General features: G+C 60.2%; 2 protein-coding genes across 22 annotated transcripts; one reads left to right on the top strand and one right to left on the bottom strand.

Annotated features, from left to right (window-relative positions):
* The first annotated feature begins 3,041 nt into the window (after positions 1-3,041).
* On the top strand, positions 3,042-7,761 carry PDYN (prodynorphin). Of its 20 annotated transcripts, none has more exons than XM_075768675.1 (6): positions 3,042-3,222; positions 4,132-4,165; positions 5,546-5,656; positions 5,832-5,885; positions 6,047-6,194; positions 6,493-7,761. In XM_075768675.1, exons 5-6 carry the CDS (start codon positions 6,066-6,068, stop codon positions 7,063-7,065), a joined length of 702 nt encoding a protein of 233 aa, XP_075624790.1. In that variant the 5' UTR covers positions 3,042-3,222; positions 4,132-4,165; positions 5,546-5,656; positions 5,832-5,885; positions 6,047-6,065; the 3' UTR covers positions 7,066-7,761. The 20 variants fall into 20 exon arrangements, with proteins under 20 accessions (XP_075624790.1, XP_075624794.1, XP_075624785.1 ...); XM_075768672.1 differs by lacking the exon at positions 3,042-3,222 and adding an exon at positions 3,242-4,045; XM_075768679.1 differs by lacking the exon at positions 4,132-4,165 and having other exon boundaries at positions 5,871-5,947.
* A 985-nt stretch (positions 7,762-8,746) lies between these two features.
* LOC142604137 (tyrosine-protein phosphatase non-receptor type substrate 1-like) lies at positions 8,747-20,947 on the bottom strand. Of its 2 annotated transcripts, none has more exons than XM_075768729.1 (9): positions 20,780-20,947; positions 20,456-20,549; positions 13,367-13,717; positions 12,785-13,099; positions 12,301-12,651; positions 11,947-12,045; positions 11,480-11,501; positions 11,033-11,072; positions 8,747-10,360 (listed from the first exon to the last, which is right to left on the bottom strand). In XM_075768729.1, the coding sequence occupies exons 1-9, from the start codon at positions 20,846-20,848 to the stop codon at positions 10,082-10,084; spliced, it is 1,620 nt and encodes a 539-aa protein (XP_075624844.1). In that variant the 5' UTR covers positions 20,849-20,947; the 3' UTR covers positions 8,747-10,081. The 2 variants fall into 2 exon arrangements, with proteins under 2 accessions (XP_075624844.1, XP_075624845.1); XM_075768730.1 differs by having other exon boundaries at positions 8,747-10,333.
* Positions 20,948-21,263: the final 316 nt, after the last annotated feature.

The raw sequence follows: 21,263 nt of genomic DNA, 5'->3' as shown, positions 1-21,263 counted from the left end.
AAATGCATCCAGCGCATCCGGCGCCACACAGCCCCAGCAGCAGGCAGCAGCCGCGGGCAGCTCTTGCTGGCCCCATATCTGCGCTTGCCTGCAAAAAGGCCACCTCCCACCCTGCCCGCGGCAGCCTGGCGTCGCTTTAGGGCCGGGAGGGTGAGTGAGCAATGGAGCCGTTTCTGGAAAAGCCCTGTCCCACTGAATAGGATAAAGCTGATGGTGCTGGAGGAATTGCAGCAGAACAACTGCCTTCCCATGGGATGCTCCCACCGGCAGTGCTGGGTCGCGATCCTCCTGCTCAGGGACAGCCCAGGTGGCTGGAAGGGCTCATCCCACCTGTGGGGACGATTTACCCCATCCCAGGATGGGGAGCCGGGCACCCTCGAGGTTCCCTGTCTGGTCTGGGGCGAGTCCCCGGGGATGGGCTGGGGGCGTCGGGGCAGAGTGGCAGCGCTGTGTGACGTTAGCTGCCATTAACTCCCACCTGCTTTCGCGGGAGCCTGGTACGCACACTCGTCCCCCTCCTCGGTGAACCTGCTTTTCACTCATGTAGTTAAGAAAACTTAACTTTTCTATTACTGCACATTTCTCTTACCCAGGTGCTTAATTACCATTGTCCCAGGGAAATGTCAGTGTGACTCAGAGACAGTTTCCCATTAGGAAGCGACAGATGAATATTAATTAAACTTGTTGGTGAGTGGGCTTGCTCCCAGCTCCTTTCCCAAGGGGACCCTGTCACCCCACACACCTGCCCAGACCCCAGCCGGCCCCAGGGAGGACCCTCTCGCCCATCTCAGCATGTGTGGCACACACAGAAAATAAGACGACTCTGCTTCAGGGACAGGAGTACCTCAACCTCCCTCCTGGAGCAAAGGGAGTCAGTCCTGAGGAAGGAACCTTATTACAAATGACTTTTCTCTCTGCCCATGGGGTTTGCTCCGTCTCCAGAAGCGCATCTCCCTCCGGTGCAATTGCCCTGTATGGGGAGGCGGATGCACCCCGGGCCGTTGGGCTCTGGGAGGATGCTGCAAGCAGGTCTGCTTTTGGGGTGGGGATCTGTCAGCAGCTGTGGCCACGCTGCTCCTCTCTGCACTCCGTGGTCCTCAGGTGGGCACCAGCCTTTGGGGTGATGCTGTTGCTCTCACCTGGAGACCGTGGCTCCTGGACAGAGCCATTTGCCTGCATAATGGCAGGTTGAGCCAGGGAAGCCAGGCTTTAGGGATGGACTTCATGGGTTTGGGAGGGCTATTTGATAGAAATAATGGCTTTGGTGAAAGAAATGCTCCTCCTCACTGTGTCTGTGGTGCCCACAGGAACACTAGTCCTGGCAGCAAGGGTTAAACCTGCCTGGAAGATGCCTGCAGCCCCTGGCCAAAGGGTGTCTGTGGTGGTTTGCAGCTGTGTTTTGTTCTCCTCAGCTTTGTTCTGAGCCTGCTCAGCCCAGCACGACGAGTGAGGGGGGGCCGTGGCTGCCCTCTGCCCATGCCCTCCACAGGGCCCGATCTCCATCCCCCCTCGTCACAGCGCTGCCACCTCCCGGGATGGGTCCTGCAGGGGACATCTCCTCCGTCGGCCCTGGGGAAATGCAGGGTGCTCTGCCCTTGCCTCGCCCTCCTCCCTCAGTCCTGCTGTGTTGGTACAGTCCCAGCCTCGGTGAGCCAAAAATCCACCTCTGAGCAAAAGCTGTGGGGTCCCACATGCTTTGGGGGGAGCAGAGCCTGGCACCCCAAACGTGGGTGCTAGTGGAGGCAGCTATCAGCCTTGGGGATGGGGGACCATGGGCAGCTGGAGCAGGCTGTCCTGCTCACCCAGCCGTGGCTGCTGGGTGCCTGGTGGAGGGTCCCGGCCACGCCGATGGCCCCCGTGCCCCTCACCAGCGCCGGGAGGGCTGAGCAGGGGGCACGGGGTCCAGCAGCTGGTGTTCGAGCCGGGGAGAAAGGCAGGTTGCTGGGAAACATCCCTCTTGAGCTCCGATAAAAATAGCTGTGTCTTCAAAGCGAGAGGACGGGCTGCACTGCCGGCAGCGCGTGGGATGTGCTCACACCCACCTGGGCTGCAGGGGATGGGACAGGCTGGCCTGGCCCCATGGGGTCTGCACCCCAGAGCCCCCAGCCCTGCATCTCCCAGTGGGGTGGGTGCTGGAGGGGTGTTGGGACACAGTGCTGGGTGACAGTGGTGTCTGGGCTCGGAGGATGCCCTGGCATGCCCAGCGCTGCCCTCCTTCACCCCCAAATTCAGCTCAGAAATGTGTGATCGGGAATTGGGGCTGAGCAGGGAAGGCGGGGGCGGTCTCTGTCCCCCCCACCCCGTTGCCCCTGCCCCTTTGGCTCATCTCTTTGGGTTTGTCCCCAGGAGGAGGGGAGACGGAGAGAGGGCAGTGGGGGGAAGCTTGGTGGGTCCAGCCCCATCGGTGCAGAGGTGGGGGGGTTTCCTTGAGAGGACATTGCTGCCCAACTGCAGCTGGACTGGGTGGGTTGGGGGGCACCAGCCTTTCCCAGGGCGTGAAGACCCTCTCACCCTTCCTGGCAGCTTCAGTTGGGCTCACTCCTCTCCCCAGCATCGCCATGAGGACGGTGCCTGTCCCCAGCCTGGGGAGCGGAGCGGGGGGTGTGTGTGTGTCAGGGCTTAATCCCCCCCTTATTGGGCAGGATTTGAATTTGGTGCCCAGGGGGAATTCAAATCCCCAGCAGCCAAACTTCCCCGACACGCGGCTAGAGGGGGAGACGGACCCGGTGCCGGTCCCCTGCCACCTCCCGTGTTTGGGGCACGCGTTTCCGCCCCGAGGACTGAGGCTGGCCCCGACCGGGGGTCCCCGAGGGACGCGGCCGGCGGCAGTGCAGCGGCGGGATGCGCACCCCGGTCTCCGGGGTGGCCGGGGGGGTGCGGGGAGGCCCCGGCGCGGCGGGAGAGCTGCTCGGGAGGTGGCGAGGATGCTGCGGGGCTGATTATTCACAGCTTCCCTCGCCCCGATTGGCTCCGCGGCGCCGAGCGCAGCCGGGCCCCGCTGCAGGAGGAGACTCCGTGGCCATAAAAGCCGGGTGGGAGCCGGCGGGCGGCGAGTCCGGTGGGCACCCCGGGCACCGCTGTAGGGCCACCAGCCAGCGTGGCCTTGCCACCACCGATGACCGGCTGAACCTGACGCCCACGGAGGGACACCCAGCACCCACCACCCACGACCCGTCCTGACTTGGCGAAGCGGGTGCTCGGCGGGACGGGGAGCAGCAGCAGGTAGGGCTGCCGGGGTCACCGTCCTGCTCCCCTTCCCTTGCGCGGGTGCAACTCCTGCTCACCAAAGAGTGACTCTGTTTAAAAACACCCCCCTGAGCCACGGTGCCAAGAGTGGCTCACGGTTGGGCTTCTTGCATTATTAAGGATGGGCTCCTGCCTGGCCACAGGTGCTCCTCTCGTCCCTCGAGAGGTTTTGTAGCCTGTGAACTGCTGTCCAGAGCTTTGCTGGGGTTTGTTTTGATGCTGATGCCATGTCTGCCACCCTGGCAGCAGGGACACCTGGGTCTCGGAGGGGCAAAGGGAGCGGGGGGAGAGGACAGGGGAGAGGTTTCTGTCTCCCCCCATTTGGCTCAAGCACCAATGGTGGCCACAACGCTGGGTTTTGCTGTGATTCTGTCCTAAAAGTCATCGGCTTTTTTGAGAAGCCTTGTCCTAAAGGCATTTCCAGGTCATTTTTAAAGGTGAGGAAAGGAATGGATGGAAGGTGATTCTTCTTCTCCACCAGAAATACTTGCAGGGTCCTAACCTGCCTGAGTTAGACCTGTGTGAGAGGAGAGACCTGCTCAGCCTGGGAGAGCTGTTCACATCCCCCACTAGAAATAATCACAGGTTAATCATAACCGGGGAGGTCGGTCTCTGTGCTGCCTGGCACACACACAGTCCCCATTCCCCATCCCTCCTTGGGTTACTGAGTCTGTAACCAGCTCCCAGGGTGCATGGGCGCAGCTTGGGGCTTTTCCATGCATGAGGAAAGCCTAGGCACCAAAACCTCGAGTAGAAACAGGACAGGGGAGGAGGGGACCCCAGCAGACACCTGACACGGGTGGGATGTGCTGAGGGCAGCCGTGGCAGCCGGGCCCCACCGCTGGCATTGCCAGATGCTGCCACAGTCCTGTTGCATTTCTGCAGGAGGGACGGCTCCGGAGCCTCGGGGCTCCTCCAGGTAACACAGGATTAAGCTCTAACTCTGCTTTTCTTCCTCCCTTTGTGTGCTTCTTTTCACTTTTGTTCAAAGCCTTTTGTTTTCCTCTCCTTTTCCTGCCTCAGTTTTGCCAGTTCCCCCCACCCTGGTTGCAGGAGCAGGCAGAGTGCTGCTGGGGTATTTGCGGCACTGCCTGGACAAGGTACGTTTGCAGCAGGGTGTCCTGGGGTGCCTGGGCATGGAGGGTCCTTGGCCCCACTGTGCCCTGGAGATCTGCAGCTTCCCTGAGTGCCATGAAGTCCCCGATTCTTCAGCTGCAGCAGGGCATGGGGCTGCCGACAGTGGCGGAGCATGGCGAGGGAGGGGAAGTGGATGGGAAAAGGGGGTGAAAAGGATTCCCACTGGGGCTGCTGGGAAGCAGCCGACGGTTGCTCTTGGGACCTTCATTCCCCTCGGTGCTGCAGCTGGCACCTACCTGCACGGCCGGTGAGTTCTCACTCATTGGTGCTGTCTTGGTGGTGGCAAGGTGGTAAGGGACCATCACTGTGTCTCAGCGGCGAGGGTGGGCTGAGGTCCTGCCGGTGCCTGTACTGGGCATCTGCCTGCCCCAGTGTCTGCCACTCTGCCAGGGTGAGTGGAGGTGATACACTTAGGGCTGCACGGAGCCTGTCCGCAGTGCAGCCGAGGAATGCAAACAGCTTGACACACGATGGTGCAGATAATTCAAATTAAATTTTAATCTAGCATGAATTAATACTGTGGCATTAACATTTCTTCATCAGTACCAATTATGGTACATTAGCAGATACTGCTGGAGAATACAATAGTCTCTGATATGCGTCATTAATGTGTAACAGATCCCTTTGGGTCATGCCTTTCCACCCCAGACAAAAGCAGCCAAGGAGGCAGGCGGGTGCTTGCTGCCAGTGCACCCCTTTGGGGTCGGCTCTTGCTCCCAGGGCCATCGCGGTCCTGGTGGCATTGCAGTCCTGTGGCACTGCAGCCGGGACCGGCACTGGCCCCTCCAGCCTCGCCCAGGGGGTTCTGGAGCAACACCGTACACTGCTGCCGGCACAGCCCCTCTCCCAGCCGCTGCCCGGTGTGTTCAGCCCTCCCTGGTTCATCAGCCCTCCCTGGTCTCATCCACAGAGGTGAGATTCTGACACGGCTCCTGGCAGGCTGGATGGCAATCATGGCTTGCAGGGGGGCTTGAACCTGAAACCTGTTTTTTAACCCTGCCTCTTGCTGCACCAACCCAGCAGAAGCAGCAGGTGGGAGGGAGGGGACCTGAGGCTGCCCCGGTGCACGGTGCAGCACCCAGAGTGAGTCTGTACCAGGTGATGGCATCCCCCTGTCCCCGTTCTGCCGGCGGCTCCGATCGCCATGATTTTCTTCCCCAAGGCCAAGAGGGAGAGCTGGTGATTCATTCCCTTTGTGCCACGCAAACGCGGCGATTGCAATACTGCAGAGAAACTGAACGCTAAAGAAATAAAGGGGCTTTTCTTTCTAACGGTATGGATGGGATGGGATGGGATGGGATGGGATGGGATGGGATGGGATGGGATGGGATGGTGGTCGTTGCCCTGGGGACCTTGGTGGCCCTGGGGGCCTGGCCATGGCTCAGGGCTTGTGCCAAGGACCAGGCTGCATCCGGGGTAAGGGATCACATCCCATGGTGTCCTCGCAGGTCACTCCTGTTCCCTTCTCTCCCCATCCTGGAACACAGGAGCAGCTCCCAGAGGTGAGTCTTGTGGGTGCAGGCACAGGTCTCGGTGCCCATCCCCAGGAGCAGCCGTGCAGGCGGTAGGTGCCCAGCGCTGAGGCTGCCAGCGGGGCGGCAATGGACTCCCCGGGGCTGGCACAGGGAAGGTGATGGGCTTTTTGCTGTCTTGCCCTCCCCAGGCAGCGGCTGCATCGTGAGATGGCACGGTGGGCACTGGCGCTGGCGCTCTGCCTCTCCCTGGCCACGGTGATATCTGCCGACTGCGTGACCCAGTGCTCCCTCTGCGCTGCCCAGACCCACGGCGCCGAGAGCAGCATTTGGCCCCTGGTGAGTGCCAGCCCCATGCAGCCATCAGCCGGGGGGGTGACAGCAACGGGGGCATCACAGGTGCCAGTGCATGGTCGGCAGATCTGGGTGCTGCTGGGGTGGTGGGCATGGGCACCCTGGCGTGCTGGCAACGTGCAAGCTTAGGCTCTTCACTGAGCTTGTCAGCAGAGTGGGTGTGGAACCCTGGGCTTGGGGTGGGGGCACCCCCTGGACAGGGTGGGAGGAAGGCGGGGGTCACCTCGAGCAGCAGGGTGATGCCGGCGGGTGCCCCGGGGCCACTGCGGCCGCTGTCTTGCAGATGTGCCTGCGGGAGTGCCAGGGCTCCTCACCGCCCGGCCCCGAATGGGAGACGTGCAGGAAGGCACTGGCGCTCCTGGCCCCACTGGTGGCCCTGGCCGAAGGGACAGACCCGTCCCCTCGGGAGGCGGAGGAGGACGAGGCAGAGCCGGAGCAGGAGCTAGGTCCTGGGGAGCTGCCACCAGCACCGGCCAAGCGCTACGGGGGCTTCATGAAGAAGATGGCCAAGGGGAAGCTGCTCTCCCTGCTGCGCGAGAACGCCCACAGCAAGGGCGGCCTCAGCAAGAAGTTTGGGGGCTTTGGCCACAAACCGGGGGAGCGGGCGGCCCCCGAGGACTACCCAGGACTGGAGCCAGCAGGTGACGGGGGCGAGGAGCCCACGGGTGCCGGGTCTGAGGGGCAGGAGCTGGCAGAGCTGCACAAGCGTTACGGTGGCTTCATGCGTCGGATCCGGCCCAAGCTCAAGTGGGACAATCAGAAGCGCTACGGGGGCTTCCTGCGGCGGCAGTTCAAGGTCACCACGCGGTCGGACGAGGACCCCAGCGCCTACTCAGGGGAGGTCTTGGACCTATAGAGCCAGGCATGGGACGGGCGGCACCGCAGTCCCCATGCTGCCAGCCCGGACTGCGCCATCACCCCTGGCCCCATCCCCTGCCCAGCCCAGTGTGGCCAGCATCATCCCTGTCTTGTCCCTCTGGGGGACCATGGGTCCCCATCCCCAGTTGTCCCTCTCTGGTTCACCTGCCCATCCCTTAGGGACCCCGTGCATCGAGGGGACAGTGCCACCCCTCCGGCGGCTGCTGGCGGTGCGGCTGCGGGTCCAGCCCCAGGGCTCTTGGGTGCAAATTGAGGGGAAAACACAAGGAGAAAATGCATATCCTTCACCTTCCTGCAGAAGGACAACAGGGTCTGGAAACCATCACAGCTGGTGTACGAGGCAATGGCGTCTGAGCACCGGGAAGGATGAGCTGGGGCAGGATCGTGGCCCTCTGAGCTGGGAGATGGCTCACGCAGCCAGCACGGTTGTGGGGAGAGGTGGCCGGGCAGGACCGGCACCGTGGCACCGTCACCAGCACAAGCAGCTGGCTGAGCACAACCCCAACTCCCCTCCCCGAGCTGCTCGCTGCATTCCACCCATCCCAGCACCTCCCTGGTCATCCCCTGCCTCCCCCCAAGCTTCCCCCTCTGAGAACAACCCCCAGAGGCAGGGTCAGACCTGTACCCCATCCCCTGCTCCCCCCGCAGCCAATAAAAGGCAGATGCCAACAAAGCCAAAGCCGTGCCCGGTGCTGAGTGCTCTCCATGGGGCAGATCCAGCCCTTGGCATGAGGGGACCACACACTCCAAGCCAGGGCTTGGGAGGTGGGCTGGGGGTCCATGGGTGCCCAGGGCTCAGGTGCCAGCTACAAGACCCGCAGGCAGCATGCAGTGGTAACCCTCCCAACACCATGGGTGCCAAAGATGTGGGACCCCCTGCAACCCATTGCTGCTGCCCCTGGAGCCATGCCCCAGGGGAGGCAGGGCCCCCCCGGCCAAGCAAGGGCAGGGATGCTCAGCCCAGGTGTGTGCAGGGTGCTGGCAGGGGTCTTCCCACAGCACAGCTGGATGGGGCGGGGGGGGGGGCGTGACAGACAGGACAGGACACCCACAGGAGGCTCCCTTGGGAATCCCAGCAGTTGCCCCAGCCAGGAAGGAGCAGCTGTGCCAAGGGCAGTGGGCCAGGCTGTCCCCTTCCCGCTCACACTTTGAGGACAGCAGCTCAGTGCTGAGAAAGCCCAGTCTGGGCAACAAACTCCCTTTTGACCTTCTTCATAGACTCACCCTCCACATCGCTCATCCCTGCGGGAAGCCTCACAGTACAGTTCCTGGTGCCAGTAAGATACAGCCTGTGTGCCAGACACAGCTGAGGCGCCAGCTCTGGGGTGGAGAAGGTCACTGCAGAGCACTGGCGTGCTCAGCTCACCCACAGCACAGGCTGCAGCTAGCACCCAGCCTGCCTGCACCCCAGTTTGGGCACCCCAGCTCACCTCCCATGGAAGGCACCCAAAGACGCAGCAGGGCTGCATGGGGAGAGCTGGCCAGAGCCCAAAGGGACCATCACCATAGCCAGCCTCCTGCTGCCATCTTCCTCTCTCCCTCTGCAGCACACAGCAGGGCTGTGCAGGATGAGGCCCCCCCCTCCCACTGCAGGACATGCCGACCCCCATCATGCACCCCCAGGACAGATGATGAGGTGACCGCCCTGAGCACTGGGACACGCTGATGTGCAGGAGCAGCACAGGACTCTTCACTTTTATTATAAAAATATCTTGCAAGCAAAAAGAAAAAAAAATAGTCTGTACAGGCAGTCACATCATTCTCAAAGCATCACCAGGCCCCCCCCCGCAGCCCCCCACCAGCAGCCGTGGGGGGCCAGCCCCGTGCATGCCCACTGCTGCAAGGCCACCCGGGTGCTGCGGGAGCCAACACAGGATGGTGGCCCCATGCAGTGTCCCAGGGAGGGGGCAGATGGAAGACACTTGTCCCCAGGGGTGGGCTGGGGGAGGAGCGTGCCTGGCCCCCACGGCAGAGCTGGGTGGGGGGTCGTGTAAGTCTCTTTTAAACCCTACGGGGTTTAGGGGTCTTCACTGAGGCCTCAGTCTTAATTTTGCACATCTTATTCTAGTGTTAAGTACACAGCAGTACACCCACGTACAACACAAAACATCGGGTTTTTAGCTCTAAAAATTAACAGTTACATGTCAAACAGTCAAAACATGTTACACGGTACCTGCAGGGAGCTCCTGGGAAGGGAGCTGGGCTGGCGGGGGCACCCACAGCCCGGCCAGCACAGAGCTGCGCGCTTTGTACAAGCCTGGGGCAGCGCTGGTGGGTCCCGGTGTGGGGCAAGGCTGTGCGGAGGAGGAGGAGGAAGAGGAGGAGGATGCTCGGTGCTGGGGAGCCATTACGGAGCCTCCCTGGGCAGCAGGATGGAAGAAAGCCCGCAGCACGGGGGCCTCAGCTCGCTGGCCTTCCCAGCCTCATTGGCCTTGGTGCGAGACTGAGGTCCCGCAGAAGGGACACTTGGGAAGAGAGAGGTGGACGCCTAGGTCCTTCCTTTAAAGCCAGAGTTTGTTTTCCAGGCGCTGGTGGCAGAGACCCCCAGAAGGCAGCACTGGGGCTCCGGCCAGTCCCACTGGGCTGTGGGAAGCTGTGTGAGCCTGGCCAGGCAGCAGCATCCCCACAGGAGCTGGCATGGAGGCGCTGTCCCCATCCCCCCAGCCCGTCTGGAGCTTCCCGAGGAGCCGCCGCTCTGCTGGCTTCACGGACTTGCGGGCAAACCCGGTGGTCTGAGGCTGAGCAGCCCTGTGGGCTGGGGGGGATCCCAAAAGGGATGGAGCCAGCAACCTCAGGACCAAGCTGCCTCCAAAAAAACAGTTCTCTGGATGGGAGCTGACCCCCACAGTAACACGGGCTGCATTTCCACCCCAAAACACAGGTACCACAGCGCATCTTCACATCACACTCAGTGCTTCCAAGAAAATCCTCCCAGGGAGGAGCACAGCAGCTCCTCATGGGGCAGGCGGTCCTGGCAGCCGCTGCAGCCTTGCTTACTTCTTCGGGATCTGGACGCTGGCATACTCTGAGCCAGTCTCCTCAGGGTGTGGGGCCGGTCGCCTGGGTGCCTTGCTGAGGTGCACCATGTCCAGGTCAGCATAGGTGAGGTTGTCATCCCTGGTGGGTGCCTGGCTGGTCTGGATGCAGGCATACTCCGACTGCTGGTTCATCTCCATCCGGCGGATGGTCTTCTTCTCTCTGTCGAAGTTCAGGTCCGCGTAGGTCAGGTTGTTGGCATCCGATTCCTGCACAAGACACCAAGAGTTCCTCCTCTGGGAGGAGTGACGAGCCCCCCGATGCACCAACTCAAAGCCCCCCGTTGCAGCTTAACCTAGGACAGCTCGGTCTCTGTACAGGGAGAACGATGCCAGCAGCTGGCTGGGATGATTCCACAGCAATGCTCCACCCCGTGCTACGCTTTCAAATCACCAGCCACCACTGCCACTTGACAGGCTTCAGAGCCACCACCACGCTTCAAGAGTCACCACTGCAACCGCCCTGTCACCTGGTAGGGACAGGCAGGGGCCAGCCTGCCCAGCAATGCCCACACAGGAGCTGGCAGAGGCTGGGTGGGATGGACAGATTGCTGCTGATCACGACTTTGTTCGTAACTGCATCACCAAAAGCAAAAATAACTCCACAAATAGCCTGACTGGCTATCGCACAGCTGGTTCTCCAGGCAACATAAACCCAGACTTTCTTGGGAGGAGGAGGAGTAGAGAGGGTGAAGGCAGAAAAGATGCTGGGAAGTGGCTACCCCATCCTGGAGCTTTTCCTCCCTCTCCTGCCACAGTGTGGAGACACTGAGATGTTTCACAGGGGAACCACCACCCTCCACTGGAGGCACAGAGATGTTTCATGCAGGAACCACCACCCTCCAACTCCTGCTTTTTGTGCCTCCCAGCTACTCTCCCTCCTCGAGTCCCAGGGGCTGAGCAACACACCTGGGTAGTGGCCTCACTGCTCTTCTCTGGCTCATGTAACCTGAAAGGGAGAACAAAACAAGTCAGACTGAGTGCCCTGCTGCCTCTTCCCTAGCGATGGAGCAGCTGGGGGGTTCAGATGCATAGCAAGGTCCCTGCAGCAGCCCTGAACAGGATGAGTCCTCACCAAGTGAGGATTTGCTCACATGCTGGTCCAGCTACATCTCTGCAGGCTGGGGACCCAGCTCCCACCCACTCGTTCAGCCTCACCAAAAGCCACACGTTTTGAGTACGAGATCACTGTGGGGGCAAAACCACAACCAGGGAGATCAGCAGAGCCTGCGCTCCTGCCTTCCCTTTCACAACAAGCTTTTGGGGACCCAGACCCCAAGGGACTCCATTTGCAGGCTGGAGGTGTCCAGCTCAGAGTGCCCACGGGTTACTCAGTGACTAGAGATCAGCACTTACCGAGCAGATGGCGAGCTTTTACCTGCCAGAAGAGAAATAGTTTAGGAAAGAAAAAGTTCAGGAAACAACGTAACCCCACCCCTGCTTCGCCAGGCGTGCGAGCCCACATGCAGAGACTGCTGCAAGAGCAGATACACATCTTTTCCCAGAGGTGAGTGGCTGGAATTTTCTGGAGTTTCACTCCATTTACTGTAGGACTGTTCCTGGGAAAAGGTGCAGGGGGTTGTCAGGTATTTTAGGTACAAGGAATAACGAGCACGTTTGACCCTGCTCCTAGCAGGCACTGGCACCAGGCAGAGCTATCCCTGCAGCCTATAAACAACCCGGAGAGCTCTGCTCCATCCTCCCCCTTGGGCAGGAGCTGCAGCCGCACAGCCGTGAATTCAGCGTCCAAGCACTGACACTCCAGAGGGAGGGAGAAGGGGATCAGGAGCAGCTGCTTCCCTGTGCACATCTGGTTTCCTTACCCTTGCTCTGCTTTGCCCGGATGAGGTAAAGAATTGCAGACACCAGCAGCGCCAACACAGTGCAGACCACTCCCACGACGCTATAGATGAGTGAGTTGCCTGAAACACGAATGAAAGAGGTCACTGCAGGCCTGAAAACACTGGTACCAAGTCCCTGCAGCCTTACAAATGGGATTGGTCTGGTGATGCCTGAAGCACCAAGGACAACTCGGTACCTGCCAGCATCACACACCCCCAAAACCCCCAACATGCAGATTTTGTGTCCTTGAACCAGCTTCTGGTGGGAGCTTTCTTAAGGGGGTGACATCCTACAGCCTTCCCAGCAGAGACCACATCCCAGCAGCTCTCACGCACCGTTATCAGGCTCAGGCTGGTCGCTCAGCCCCTCCCTGGCTGGGTCGACGATCCGCAGGGTGGTTTTCCTGTCATCGGGGGCCTGGGCATCGTGCACCACCCGGCAGGTGAACACGGACCCGTTCTTCTCTTCCGTTGCTTGGACCTCCAGCTGGCTCCTCAGCTCAAACAAGCCCGAGGGGCGCTCCTCCGGCCGGGAGATCTTCTCCACCTTCATCTGCATCCCATTCTCCAGCCAGGTGACGGTCACATCTCCTGGGTAAAACCCTTTCACGTGGCAGGTGAAGTTCACAGTCTTGTTCACCTCCACAGGGCTCGGCGGGTCAGGGAGCAGGCGGATGCTGGGGGGGACTGGGAAGAGAGGCAGCACCTGCTAACAGGGTCCCCCAGCTCCACTGCCCGCAGGGTGCCCCGTCCCCGCCCCAGGACCCCCAGCCCCGTGGGAACTGGACACCCCGAGCGCCGGTCCCCACCCAGCCCTCACCTCGCAGGGCTTGCCTGAGCTGGTACGTCCCCCTCAGCGGGGCCGTCAGCGTGGGGTGCTGCACCTCGCAGACCAGCTGTGAGCGGACATCGTGCTCCTGCAGCGTCACCGTCACGGTGCTGGCCATGTTGTAGGAGGAATTTGTCCGCCCAAGGGTGATCTGGGGCTGCTGAGCCGAGATCTGGGCCTCGTCCTTGAGCCATTTCACGGTGATGTCTTTGGGGAAGAACCCTCCGGCCGTGCAGGTGAAAGGCACCGACTGCCCTGGCTTCTGTCTGCGGCCGGGCCCGGACACGACCGGGCGGGTGGGTTTGGCTGCGGGGAGAAGCGTGGGGCTGTCAGACCAGCTCTGCCCCCCCACGCCCAGCCCCAGGGCCACAGGGAGCGAGGGGTCCCGGGATGGCACGGATGTGCCTGGGAAAGGCCCACGGGACCCTCTGCTGGGACTGGCCCCCTAAGCCCTCTCCCTGTCCCCACTCGCCCAGAGCAGAGCCCACCGGGCTGGGATGGGATGGGCTGTGCCAGGGACTGCGCCCAGCAGGGCTGGTTCCCAGCGGGAGCTGCTCTGGGAGCCCCACTCACCACGTACGGACACCACCGTGCCCTTTCCACGCAGAAACGGCTCATCACCATCCAGAGATTTGGGGAACTTCACGCAGTAATAGGTGCCAGCATCCTCGGGTCGAACATCCCTGATGCGGATGGTGAAGTCCGTGTCAGACCCAATCAGTGCCCTCGTCACGCGGGGGAAGACGCCCGTCTGGTCATAGATGGTCTCGTTCCCAGTGCCCCAGCCCTTCAGCCACTTCACGGGGCCGGGGATGGAACCGTTTTTGGTGGTGCAGTTCAGGGTGAGGTTCTGTCCCGCTGTCACCTCCACCTTGTCCTGGGGCTGCTCCGGCTTGGAGTCCTGACCCGCCTGGGTGTCCACACCTGGGGAAAAAACAGGCCGAGCCTCATGTGGCGCCGCACACCCAGCCCAGCTCCCTGCCCGCAGGACAGGCTGAGCACACAGCTCTGGGCAGGCTGTTAGTGGGGACCACGGGCGACAGGGCTGTGCCAGCACCAAGAGCGGCGATGGTTACTGCCTGCAGGTCTCGGCAACGGAGCTGGCCGGAGCTTTGCTAGATGACCGCATGCCGTGCTCTGTACGGCCCGTATGTCGAGCAAATCCCAGCTGCCCATGCCTGCTGGCACGCCGTGCTGCCTCCCATGGCCGCTTGGCTTTGTCAGTCAGGAAGAAACAAGGGCACAAAATACAAGGGATTCCAAAAGGCATGCTCCCCTTGCAAACACAGATCTGATACCACTTTTTCTGCACTGAATCTGTCCCATTTCTGATTCTGCACCTGATCTAAGCCCGGATTCATTCTGGTGGATCCCAGCCATTAGCTGAAGCTGGTGCCAGTCAGGCAAACGCCACTCCTGCTTGTCACCGATAGAGGAGAACAGTCCCCTTCGAAGCATCTCAATAGCGAGGCCCCCTAATCCAGCCAACAGCGTTGCACCTCGCCACTGAGGTGACAGAAAGCCACCACCTCAAGTGACCCCCACCCACATACCCATGGGTGCCAATGCACCTTCCCGCACGTACGGTCAGGTGGGGAGAAACTCCTGAGCTCTCCAGGAAAACCACAGAGGCTCCGCTCTCCCTGCAGGCAGGCAATAACAAAATCCACCTTGGATTTTGCAGAGCTGGCAGGGTACAGGGGTCCGAGCTGACTGCCGTGCAGGTGTAACGCACCAGGAGCCGACCGGCTCAGCCCCACCGGAACCAGCGATGCTGCTGCTCCCCACTCCCTAAAAACAGCTGCAGCAGCAGAGTTCAGCACCCAGAAGCCTACACGGCTCCTCGAGGGGTTAATTTTGGCAATACCATGCCAATATAGTTATTGTGACCAAATTGAATGAGATTTCAATACGGATCACAGCTTAAACGAACATTTTTAAACAATGCGAGTGAGGTGAGAGAACCACTTAAATCCACCCGCTGAGAACAGGGGCCAGGCACTGCCGACTGCTGCAGTCCTGGAGCTGGGAAGGGGCACGCACAACCGCTGTCATGGTCGTGCAGGGACCGTCACGTTTGAGCAGGTAACTCCTGCTGAAGCTGAGTGGCTTTGGGAGCACATGGACCAGCATCCTGTGGGGTGGGAGCTACAGCAGCACAGCCAGCTCTTCAACCTTGGTGGCTGGCGGGCTGCAGCTGCACCTCACATCTCTTGCGCCAGAAAAACCCAGGGCGGCAACTCCTACAGAGGCTGCCCTTGGTACCCCCACAGCCCCCTGCCATAACCATCCCCAGGATGGGACAAAATCCTTGGCTGGATGCTCCCAGGAGGACCCGCTGTAGGACAAGCTGCTCTGACCCTTCCCGGCCTCTGGCTTCCACAGAGGCTGGAAAGGATTTTTGGCAGCTGTTAATCCCTCCTGATTTCCAGCAGTATTTGATGTACCCACAGATGTTCTCACTGTCTGTGCAATTACTCGATCTCGATGGCCAGAGTTACCAAGAACACAGTTTCACCAGACTCCCCAAGTTAAAGGCTTTTTGCCCAGGGCATTAGTCCGCTGCATCTCCAGCACAGGCCGATGCTCGCAGCCAAAACTTTCAGCCCCTGGTGTTTCCCTTCAAAGCCATGTCAAGGTTAACACGGTAGCGGCACTTGATACTGAGACAAGTTTGTCCCAGAAGACAAGCACAAAAGGACAGAAACCGGGTTTGTGTCACGTCCAAGTGCATCATCCAGGCTGAGCCTCAGTCTTCTGCCTGAGCAGCGGCAGTCTGGGCTTCTGCAAAGTGAGCCGTGTTTCTCGGGTGACACCCAAATCCGGGGCAGCAGCCCTGGAGCAGAACCCCTGCCCTCGGCGGGGGCTGATGCACCCCATGTGCAGAGCACAGCGGTCACACGGGGCATGCAGAGCCAGCTCCGCTGCTGTGCTATTTCCTGAGCTTCTCCATTGCCTGCTGCCCTCAGACCTTTCGCAAGAAGCGGTTGAGAAACGCAGAGGAATTTTGAAAGCACAGAAGCATCATCCACCTCTCACTGAACCCCCACACTGGGACGTGACACAGGCAGGGGACGGGGCTGCTCTGGGCACATGGACCAGCACCCCTAACCACCCACCGCACAGACCCGCTAGCCCCTTCGCACACCCAGGGTGGCAACGTTGCTAATTGCTCACTCCACCAACTTGGTCAAACGAAGCCTGCGCTGTCTCACCGCTCGTTAGTGGGTGGCACTGCAACGCAGCAAGGGCCGTGGGAAGCGGGCGGCCAGGCACCAGGTCCCCTCCCCAGCACAGAGGCTCTGCACCCCACGATGAACATGTTGCTCGCTGCTCCCCTCTGCAATCCTGCATAAGACTTCTACAAGGTGGTGACCCCCCACATCCCCTCAAGGGTCCCCTGCGCTGGGGAGGGCCGCCCTGCTCAGAGGGGCCAGCACCGCCCCGCACAGCCGAGCCCAGCCCAGCCTGCAGCAAGCCCAGCACTTCTTCATCCTCCCTCTCTCCATCTGTCCGTCTCCCTGCAAGGTACACGTTGTGCCGGAGGGGAGAGAGCTGGGTGAAATACCTGTTTTGGTGTTCCAGAGTTGACCCCAACACCAGAGCGTGGTCAGGGTGAGCGGCACAGGCATTGCTCAACCCCAAAGCACATTTGTTGGTTGCAGCAACAGGATCTCAGAGCAGCATCCGCAAAAGCACCGTGCAGCCAAACTGAGCATGGCTGGGTGCAGCCATGCCGTGCCCGGTGCACGGCGGGGGCTGTAGCTCGCTGCCACCTTGACACAACTCTCCTGCCTTCCTGGGGTCACAGGGATTTATCTTTGCAGGCAGCAGGGCTGCCTCTCCAAGAGCCCACGTTTGCAGCTGGGCTGCGGGTGGTCTGCGCGCATCTCTCGCTGCTGAGCCCACATCACCTCCTTGCCAGCCAGCGGCGTGTGAGCACCCTGCCTGCTCCCTGCGCCAAGGGATTTGCAGGCGGCGTGTGCGCTGTTGTCCAGCAATAGGCTGCTGGGGGTGCTGCTGCAGCAGGGCCGCTGAAACACGGGGCTTTTCTGACAGTGCTGCTGCTCCCAGAGCGGCCCCGAGAGCAGCCAGGGAGCAAAGGGCTTCACACTGCCCACGGTGCCGCCTGCCAGGAGGCTCCACTGGCAGCTCTCGCTCTCCCGGTCATTGCAGAAAACACTGTGTGGCTCTAGGTAGCCTCTCAAATAGGACTAAGTTGTGGCTTTTGGGTATTTTTCCATTGTTCTGTTGTGAGCCACCATCTACTTTAGAGACTTTCACACACAGCTCTGATCAGTGCTCCTCAGATCACCCCGTCCAGGGTTTGCAGGAGATCTATTATACACGATATGCCACATTAACATCATGCCGCCTTAACGAGACCTGCTCACGCCTCCCAGCACGAGTCCCTGTCAGACCACCCAACTTCTCCACCTGCCTACCCTGCACCCAACAGCCCTACGCTGGGACCAACCTGACCCACCGCGTGCTCAGAAACGCCTTCAAACTCCAGCAGCAGCGCTCAGAGCGATGCCCCCACCCCCCTGCGATGGGAAAACACAAAGGGGAAGTTGAGACAAAACCCCAGAATATGCAAGTTAGAAAATGCAAAGTTTCCACTGAAGCTCCTTTCCTCCCTTCCCCCTGAATGCAGCTTCTCCTTGCACCCAGCTGAAGATCTATCTCCTTCTTCCCCTTTCTGGGTGCTCGCACCGAGGAGTGGTAGGACCAGCAGCCTGGCCAAGCCCCCTCCCAGCAGATATTTGCCAGCAGCGTGTGAGCCCTGCATGCCCACGACATGCTTGTGCACCAGAAGCAGGATGGGAGGGGGGTCTTCATGCTGCAAACGGGCAGGACACACCACAATTTCTAACCACAAGCACTGTTTCAGTGCAAGCCTGCTTCCCACCACCACACTCACAGTGCCACCCCATGACACTATTTTCTTAGACTTCAAACCACCTAGAGTCGGAGTGCAATCCTTTGGCCCCCAAGATCAAGGGGAGTTTAGGTGCTCTGACCCTGTAATCTGCTCTATCCTACACTCCAGAATTAGCAAAGGGTTTCAGAGCCCTGAAAATCATCACCTGACAGTTCCCACGTAGGTGTGAGCACCCTCGCAATGTAGATCCAGAGCACTTCCAGCCCGGAGAAGAGGCACAAGCACAGGCGTCGTGCTGCGCCTGGTCTGGCAGAGCCTCCCTCCTGTTATTCAGTTTAATTTGAGAGCAAAATAATCTCTAGTTCTCTCATTGTGGTGCAAGTTTTCCATCTTGGTGACAGATTTTTTTCTGTATTCCACCTTTTGAAGTATTTGATACCAAACAGATTGCAAGAGACCAGGGTTTAATTCAGGAGAGGCTGCTTGGATGCTTCCTGATAAAAATAGATTTATTTTTTTTTTCCCCCTACTGAAGGAGCCGGGTAAGGAGCTCTGGGATGGCTGCATGCTCCAGAAGCAACATGCAGCTGGTCACTGGCATCCAGAGCCCCACAGTTACTTGCTGAAGGAACAGGTTGATAGGCAAGAGAAGCCCCAAAATAATCCTGCTGGAATTTCACCTGCAGCAGGGCTGCCCGCAGGGGAAACTAACAGGTGCTGCCTCTAAAAAGGGCCTGGAATCTGCAGCTTGGGGGAAGACAAGAAGAGAGACCCGGGGATAGCTGTCGAGCACTATGCAGATCCCAGAGCAGCTTGGGGACAGTTATAGTAAAGGCTATATTTTACATACGTGACATCAGAGGATGCCTCGGATCACACACAGCCACCATTTGCGAGCTTCCCTCCTACAGCATTAGCAGAAATACAGCTTGAAAGCCAAAGCCCCACAACCAAACAGATTTCCTCTTTAGAGGCTCCGGGAAGCGCAGCTGAAATGTTCTGTCAAGAAACGCCTGCATGAAAGGGTTCTGCACAGAGCAGATTTTGCAACGGGGCTTTGCAAACTGGCTCCCCAGCATCTCACTCCTCTTTGCACTACAGGAGGATCTCCTGCAGGACCTTCCCTTTCCCCTTCGCTTCTGCAGAAGCACTGTCAGAGCAGTTGCCCTCCAGCAGCAGGAGCCTGGGCCAGCTCTTCTGGAGTTCAGGCTTAGTTTGAGCCATAGCCCAGGACGGTTCACCGCAAGAGGGTTCTCTCACCTCATGGAGGGGGGGGGGGGAAGATCTGCATGCTTGCACCTGTAATCAGGGACATAAATCACCTCCCAACCCAGGGCTTTCTGCCCCAGGATGGTTCTTTTCCTATGGCTGGCTTGGAAAAATGGGGTTCTTACTCCAAGGCCATGTTTAATTAAACTCAAGAGCTTTTCTTGAGCCATTCTTTCATGGCAGGAAATCGCAGCGGTTCACTGAGAAGCTGCACTTGCCGCCAAAGCCTTCTTGGCTTTCAGCAGCCCAGGAGTTTTCAGCTTGGGGCCAACACTTCTCAGTTGTGATCAGGCAACTCAAAGCAAGGAGTGTTGTGCTGAAAGCATTTGCTTTCTGCTCAAGTTCACGCTCAACTCTCTGCCCAAGTAAAGCTTCAACAGCAAATATTTCTGATGGGCCTGGAAGAGTACAGCCTTCCGTTCAGGCAGGACGATGTTTCACCCGTTTGGGAGCTCAGGCTGGGTATTTGCAGGGGGATCCAGCTAGAAGGAGTGAAATTTGGACAGACCAGGCAAAAAGGTCAGCAGCAAGATGCCCTTGAATGTGCACTGCTATTGCCCTAGGAGGTGTGCACAAAAAGCCTCGTCCCTCCCCAGAGGCACAGGCAGCAAGGGGCAGGAAAGAAAGGAATTCCTTAGCAATATCACCCAAGATGAAGAGCACTGAAGTGAAACATCCTAGAAAGGAAACATCCTTGAAAGCAGCAGCCACCACAGGGCTTCGTTCCTGGTGGGGTGAGAAACTTCTCACTGCTAGCAAGGGAAGGGAAACAGCCAGGAAGCAGTGCACGCTCTGATCATCCCTTCTCATGCTGCATCCCCAAGCTTTTATAAAGGACTGGCAGAGCCACAAGCCCTGGGGAGGGCTGAGGCACCCGGGGGGGGCAGCAGCAGGAGCCCGAGGTGACCCAGGGCTTGCAGCAGGGCTGGGTGGCGCAAGGTGCCTGGGAGGATGGCGCAGTCCTACTGCTTCAGTGCTCAACAGTTGGAGAGAGCAGCAAGGACTGTGGGGGTAAAGCGGGGGGGTAACAAGAAAAACAAGTTCCTGGCGGAAGAGACAGGCGGCCCTCGCCAGAGCCTCCGCTTGCCCACTCCACCACCCTCCCCATCTCCAGGAAGCCTCCGAGTGGGAATTTGGGCTGCTCGCAGAGATTTGCCTCTCACATAGCTGGCAGGGGGTGGTAGCAAATGGGTGGAAACAACATGCCTCTTCACGTCCCTGCCTAATTCCCTTGTCTTGCTGGAAAGGGGAATGTCTGCCTTGAAGTTTGCTTCTAGAGGAGCAGCCGAACGAGGGCCCTGCAGGAGCACCCCCGTTCCCCGCTCCCCTCTGCCATCCCCGCACTCTAGGTCATCTCATAGAAAGGTCAAACCAAACGTGCGCGGCGAGACAGCATCATGTCGCGTACAGGAGGTGTGCGGCGGAGGGGCAGCAGAGAGAAGAGACAAGGACGGCAAAGCAGAAAACACAGCAGCAGGGCAGGGCGGCAGGTCGGAGCCGTGGCTTACCTGGCCAGCAGCGCAGGGAGAGCAGCACCAGGCAGGTCAGCGGCCAGGCGGCACGGCCGGGGCCGCGGGGAAGCAGCTCCATCGTCGACCGTTTCTGGGAAGCAGAGATTAGAGTGGCTTCAGAGCGCGGCTCCGGCTTTAGGCTTTGCCTTTTTTTATTTAAAAAAAAAAAAAAAGAAGCAGAATTGCGGCTGGAGAAGGAAATCGCTCTTCGCAACCCCAAAATGAGGAAGGAGAGCTGGGCTCCCGCCTCCCCCCACCCCACCCCCGGCTGAGGGGAGCACAGACACACGCTCGGCCCCGCCGCCGCCCGTGGGCGCTGACCTGGCCTGGCCCGGGCTCAGCCACCGGGCACTGACGGGGCCGCCGCGGCGGGGCCCCGGGCGGGCGCATGCCCCGGTGCCGAGCGGAGCCGCGCCTGCCTCCCCGCCGCCGCGCCGCCTCCCCGCCGCCGTTGCCTTGGCACCGGGGCGGGATGGGGCCGGCCCCGGCTCGGAGACCCCCCCCACCGCGTCCAGCCCCCCCCCCCGCGGCTCCGAGCAGCCCCGGTTTAAGGCCGCTTCCCCAGCGGCAGAGGCGAAGCCAGCACCGCCCGGCCCGGAGCAAACTTGCTTTTGGCAAGGTCACCCCGGCGTGCCCGGTGTGCTGCTGCCCGCTGCTGCCTTAAGGTGGGCTGGGGGAGACCCCCGGGCACGGCTGCCGGGAGCCCACGAGTTGCAGCGGTGCCCGGTTCCCCCGGGGCAGGCAGGAAGCACCCACTGCAGACAGGACACGGGCAGAGGAAGCAGCTGGCGCAGAGGAAGGATGG

This window comes from Balearica regulorum, chromosome 16 (genome assembly GCF_011004875.1).
Source record: "Balearica regulorum gibbericeps isolate bBalReg1 chromosome 16, bBalReg1.pri, whole genome shotgun sequence".
Taxonomy (NCBI): Eukaryota; Metazoa; Chordata; class Aves; order Gruiformes; family Gruidae; genus Balearica; species Balearica regulorum.
Note: the sequence above shows the minus strand (reverse complement) of the source record. Positions and strands in the feature narration are given on the sequence as shown.

Excerpts from the sequence above, each read along its gene's own strand:
- PDYN (XM_075768664.1), top strand. The coding sequence starts at position 4,101 with ATGCTGCCACAGTCCTGTTGCATTTCTGCAGGAGGGACGGCTCCGGAG. Across the intron at positions 4,166-5,831 it reads GAGCCTCGGGGCTCCTCCAG|GTCACTCCTGTTCCCTTCTC; the intron begins GTAACACAGGAT and ends GTGTCCTCGCAG. Across the intron at positions 6,195-6,492 it reads AGAGCAGCATTTGGCCCCTG|ATGTGCCTGCGGGAGTGCCA; the intron begins GTGAGTGCCAGC and ends GCTGTCTTGCAG.
- LOC142604137 (XM_075768729.1), bottom strand. The coding sequence starts at position 20,848 with ATGCGCCCGCCCGGGGCCCCGCCGCGGCGGCCCCGTCAGTGCCCGGTG. Across the intron at positions 20,550-20,779 it reads CTGAGCCCGGGCCAGGCCAG|AAACGGTCGACGATGGAGCT; the intron begins GTCAGCGCCCAC and ends TCTGCTTCCCAG. Across the intron at positions 11,502-11,946 it reads CCGGGCAAAGCAGAGCAAGG|GTAAAAGCTCGCCATCTGCT; the intron begins GTAAGGAAACCA and ends CTCTTCTGGCAG.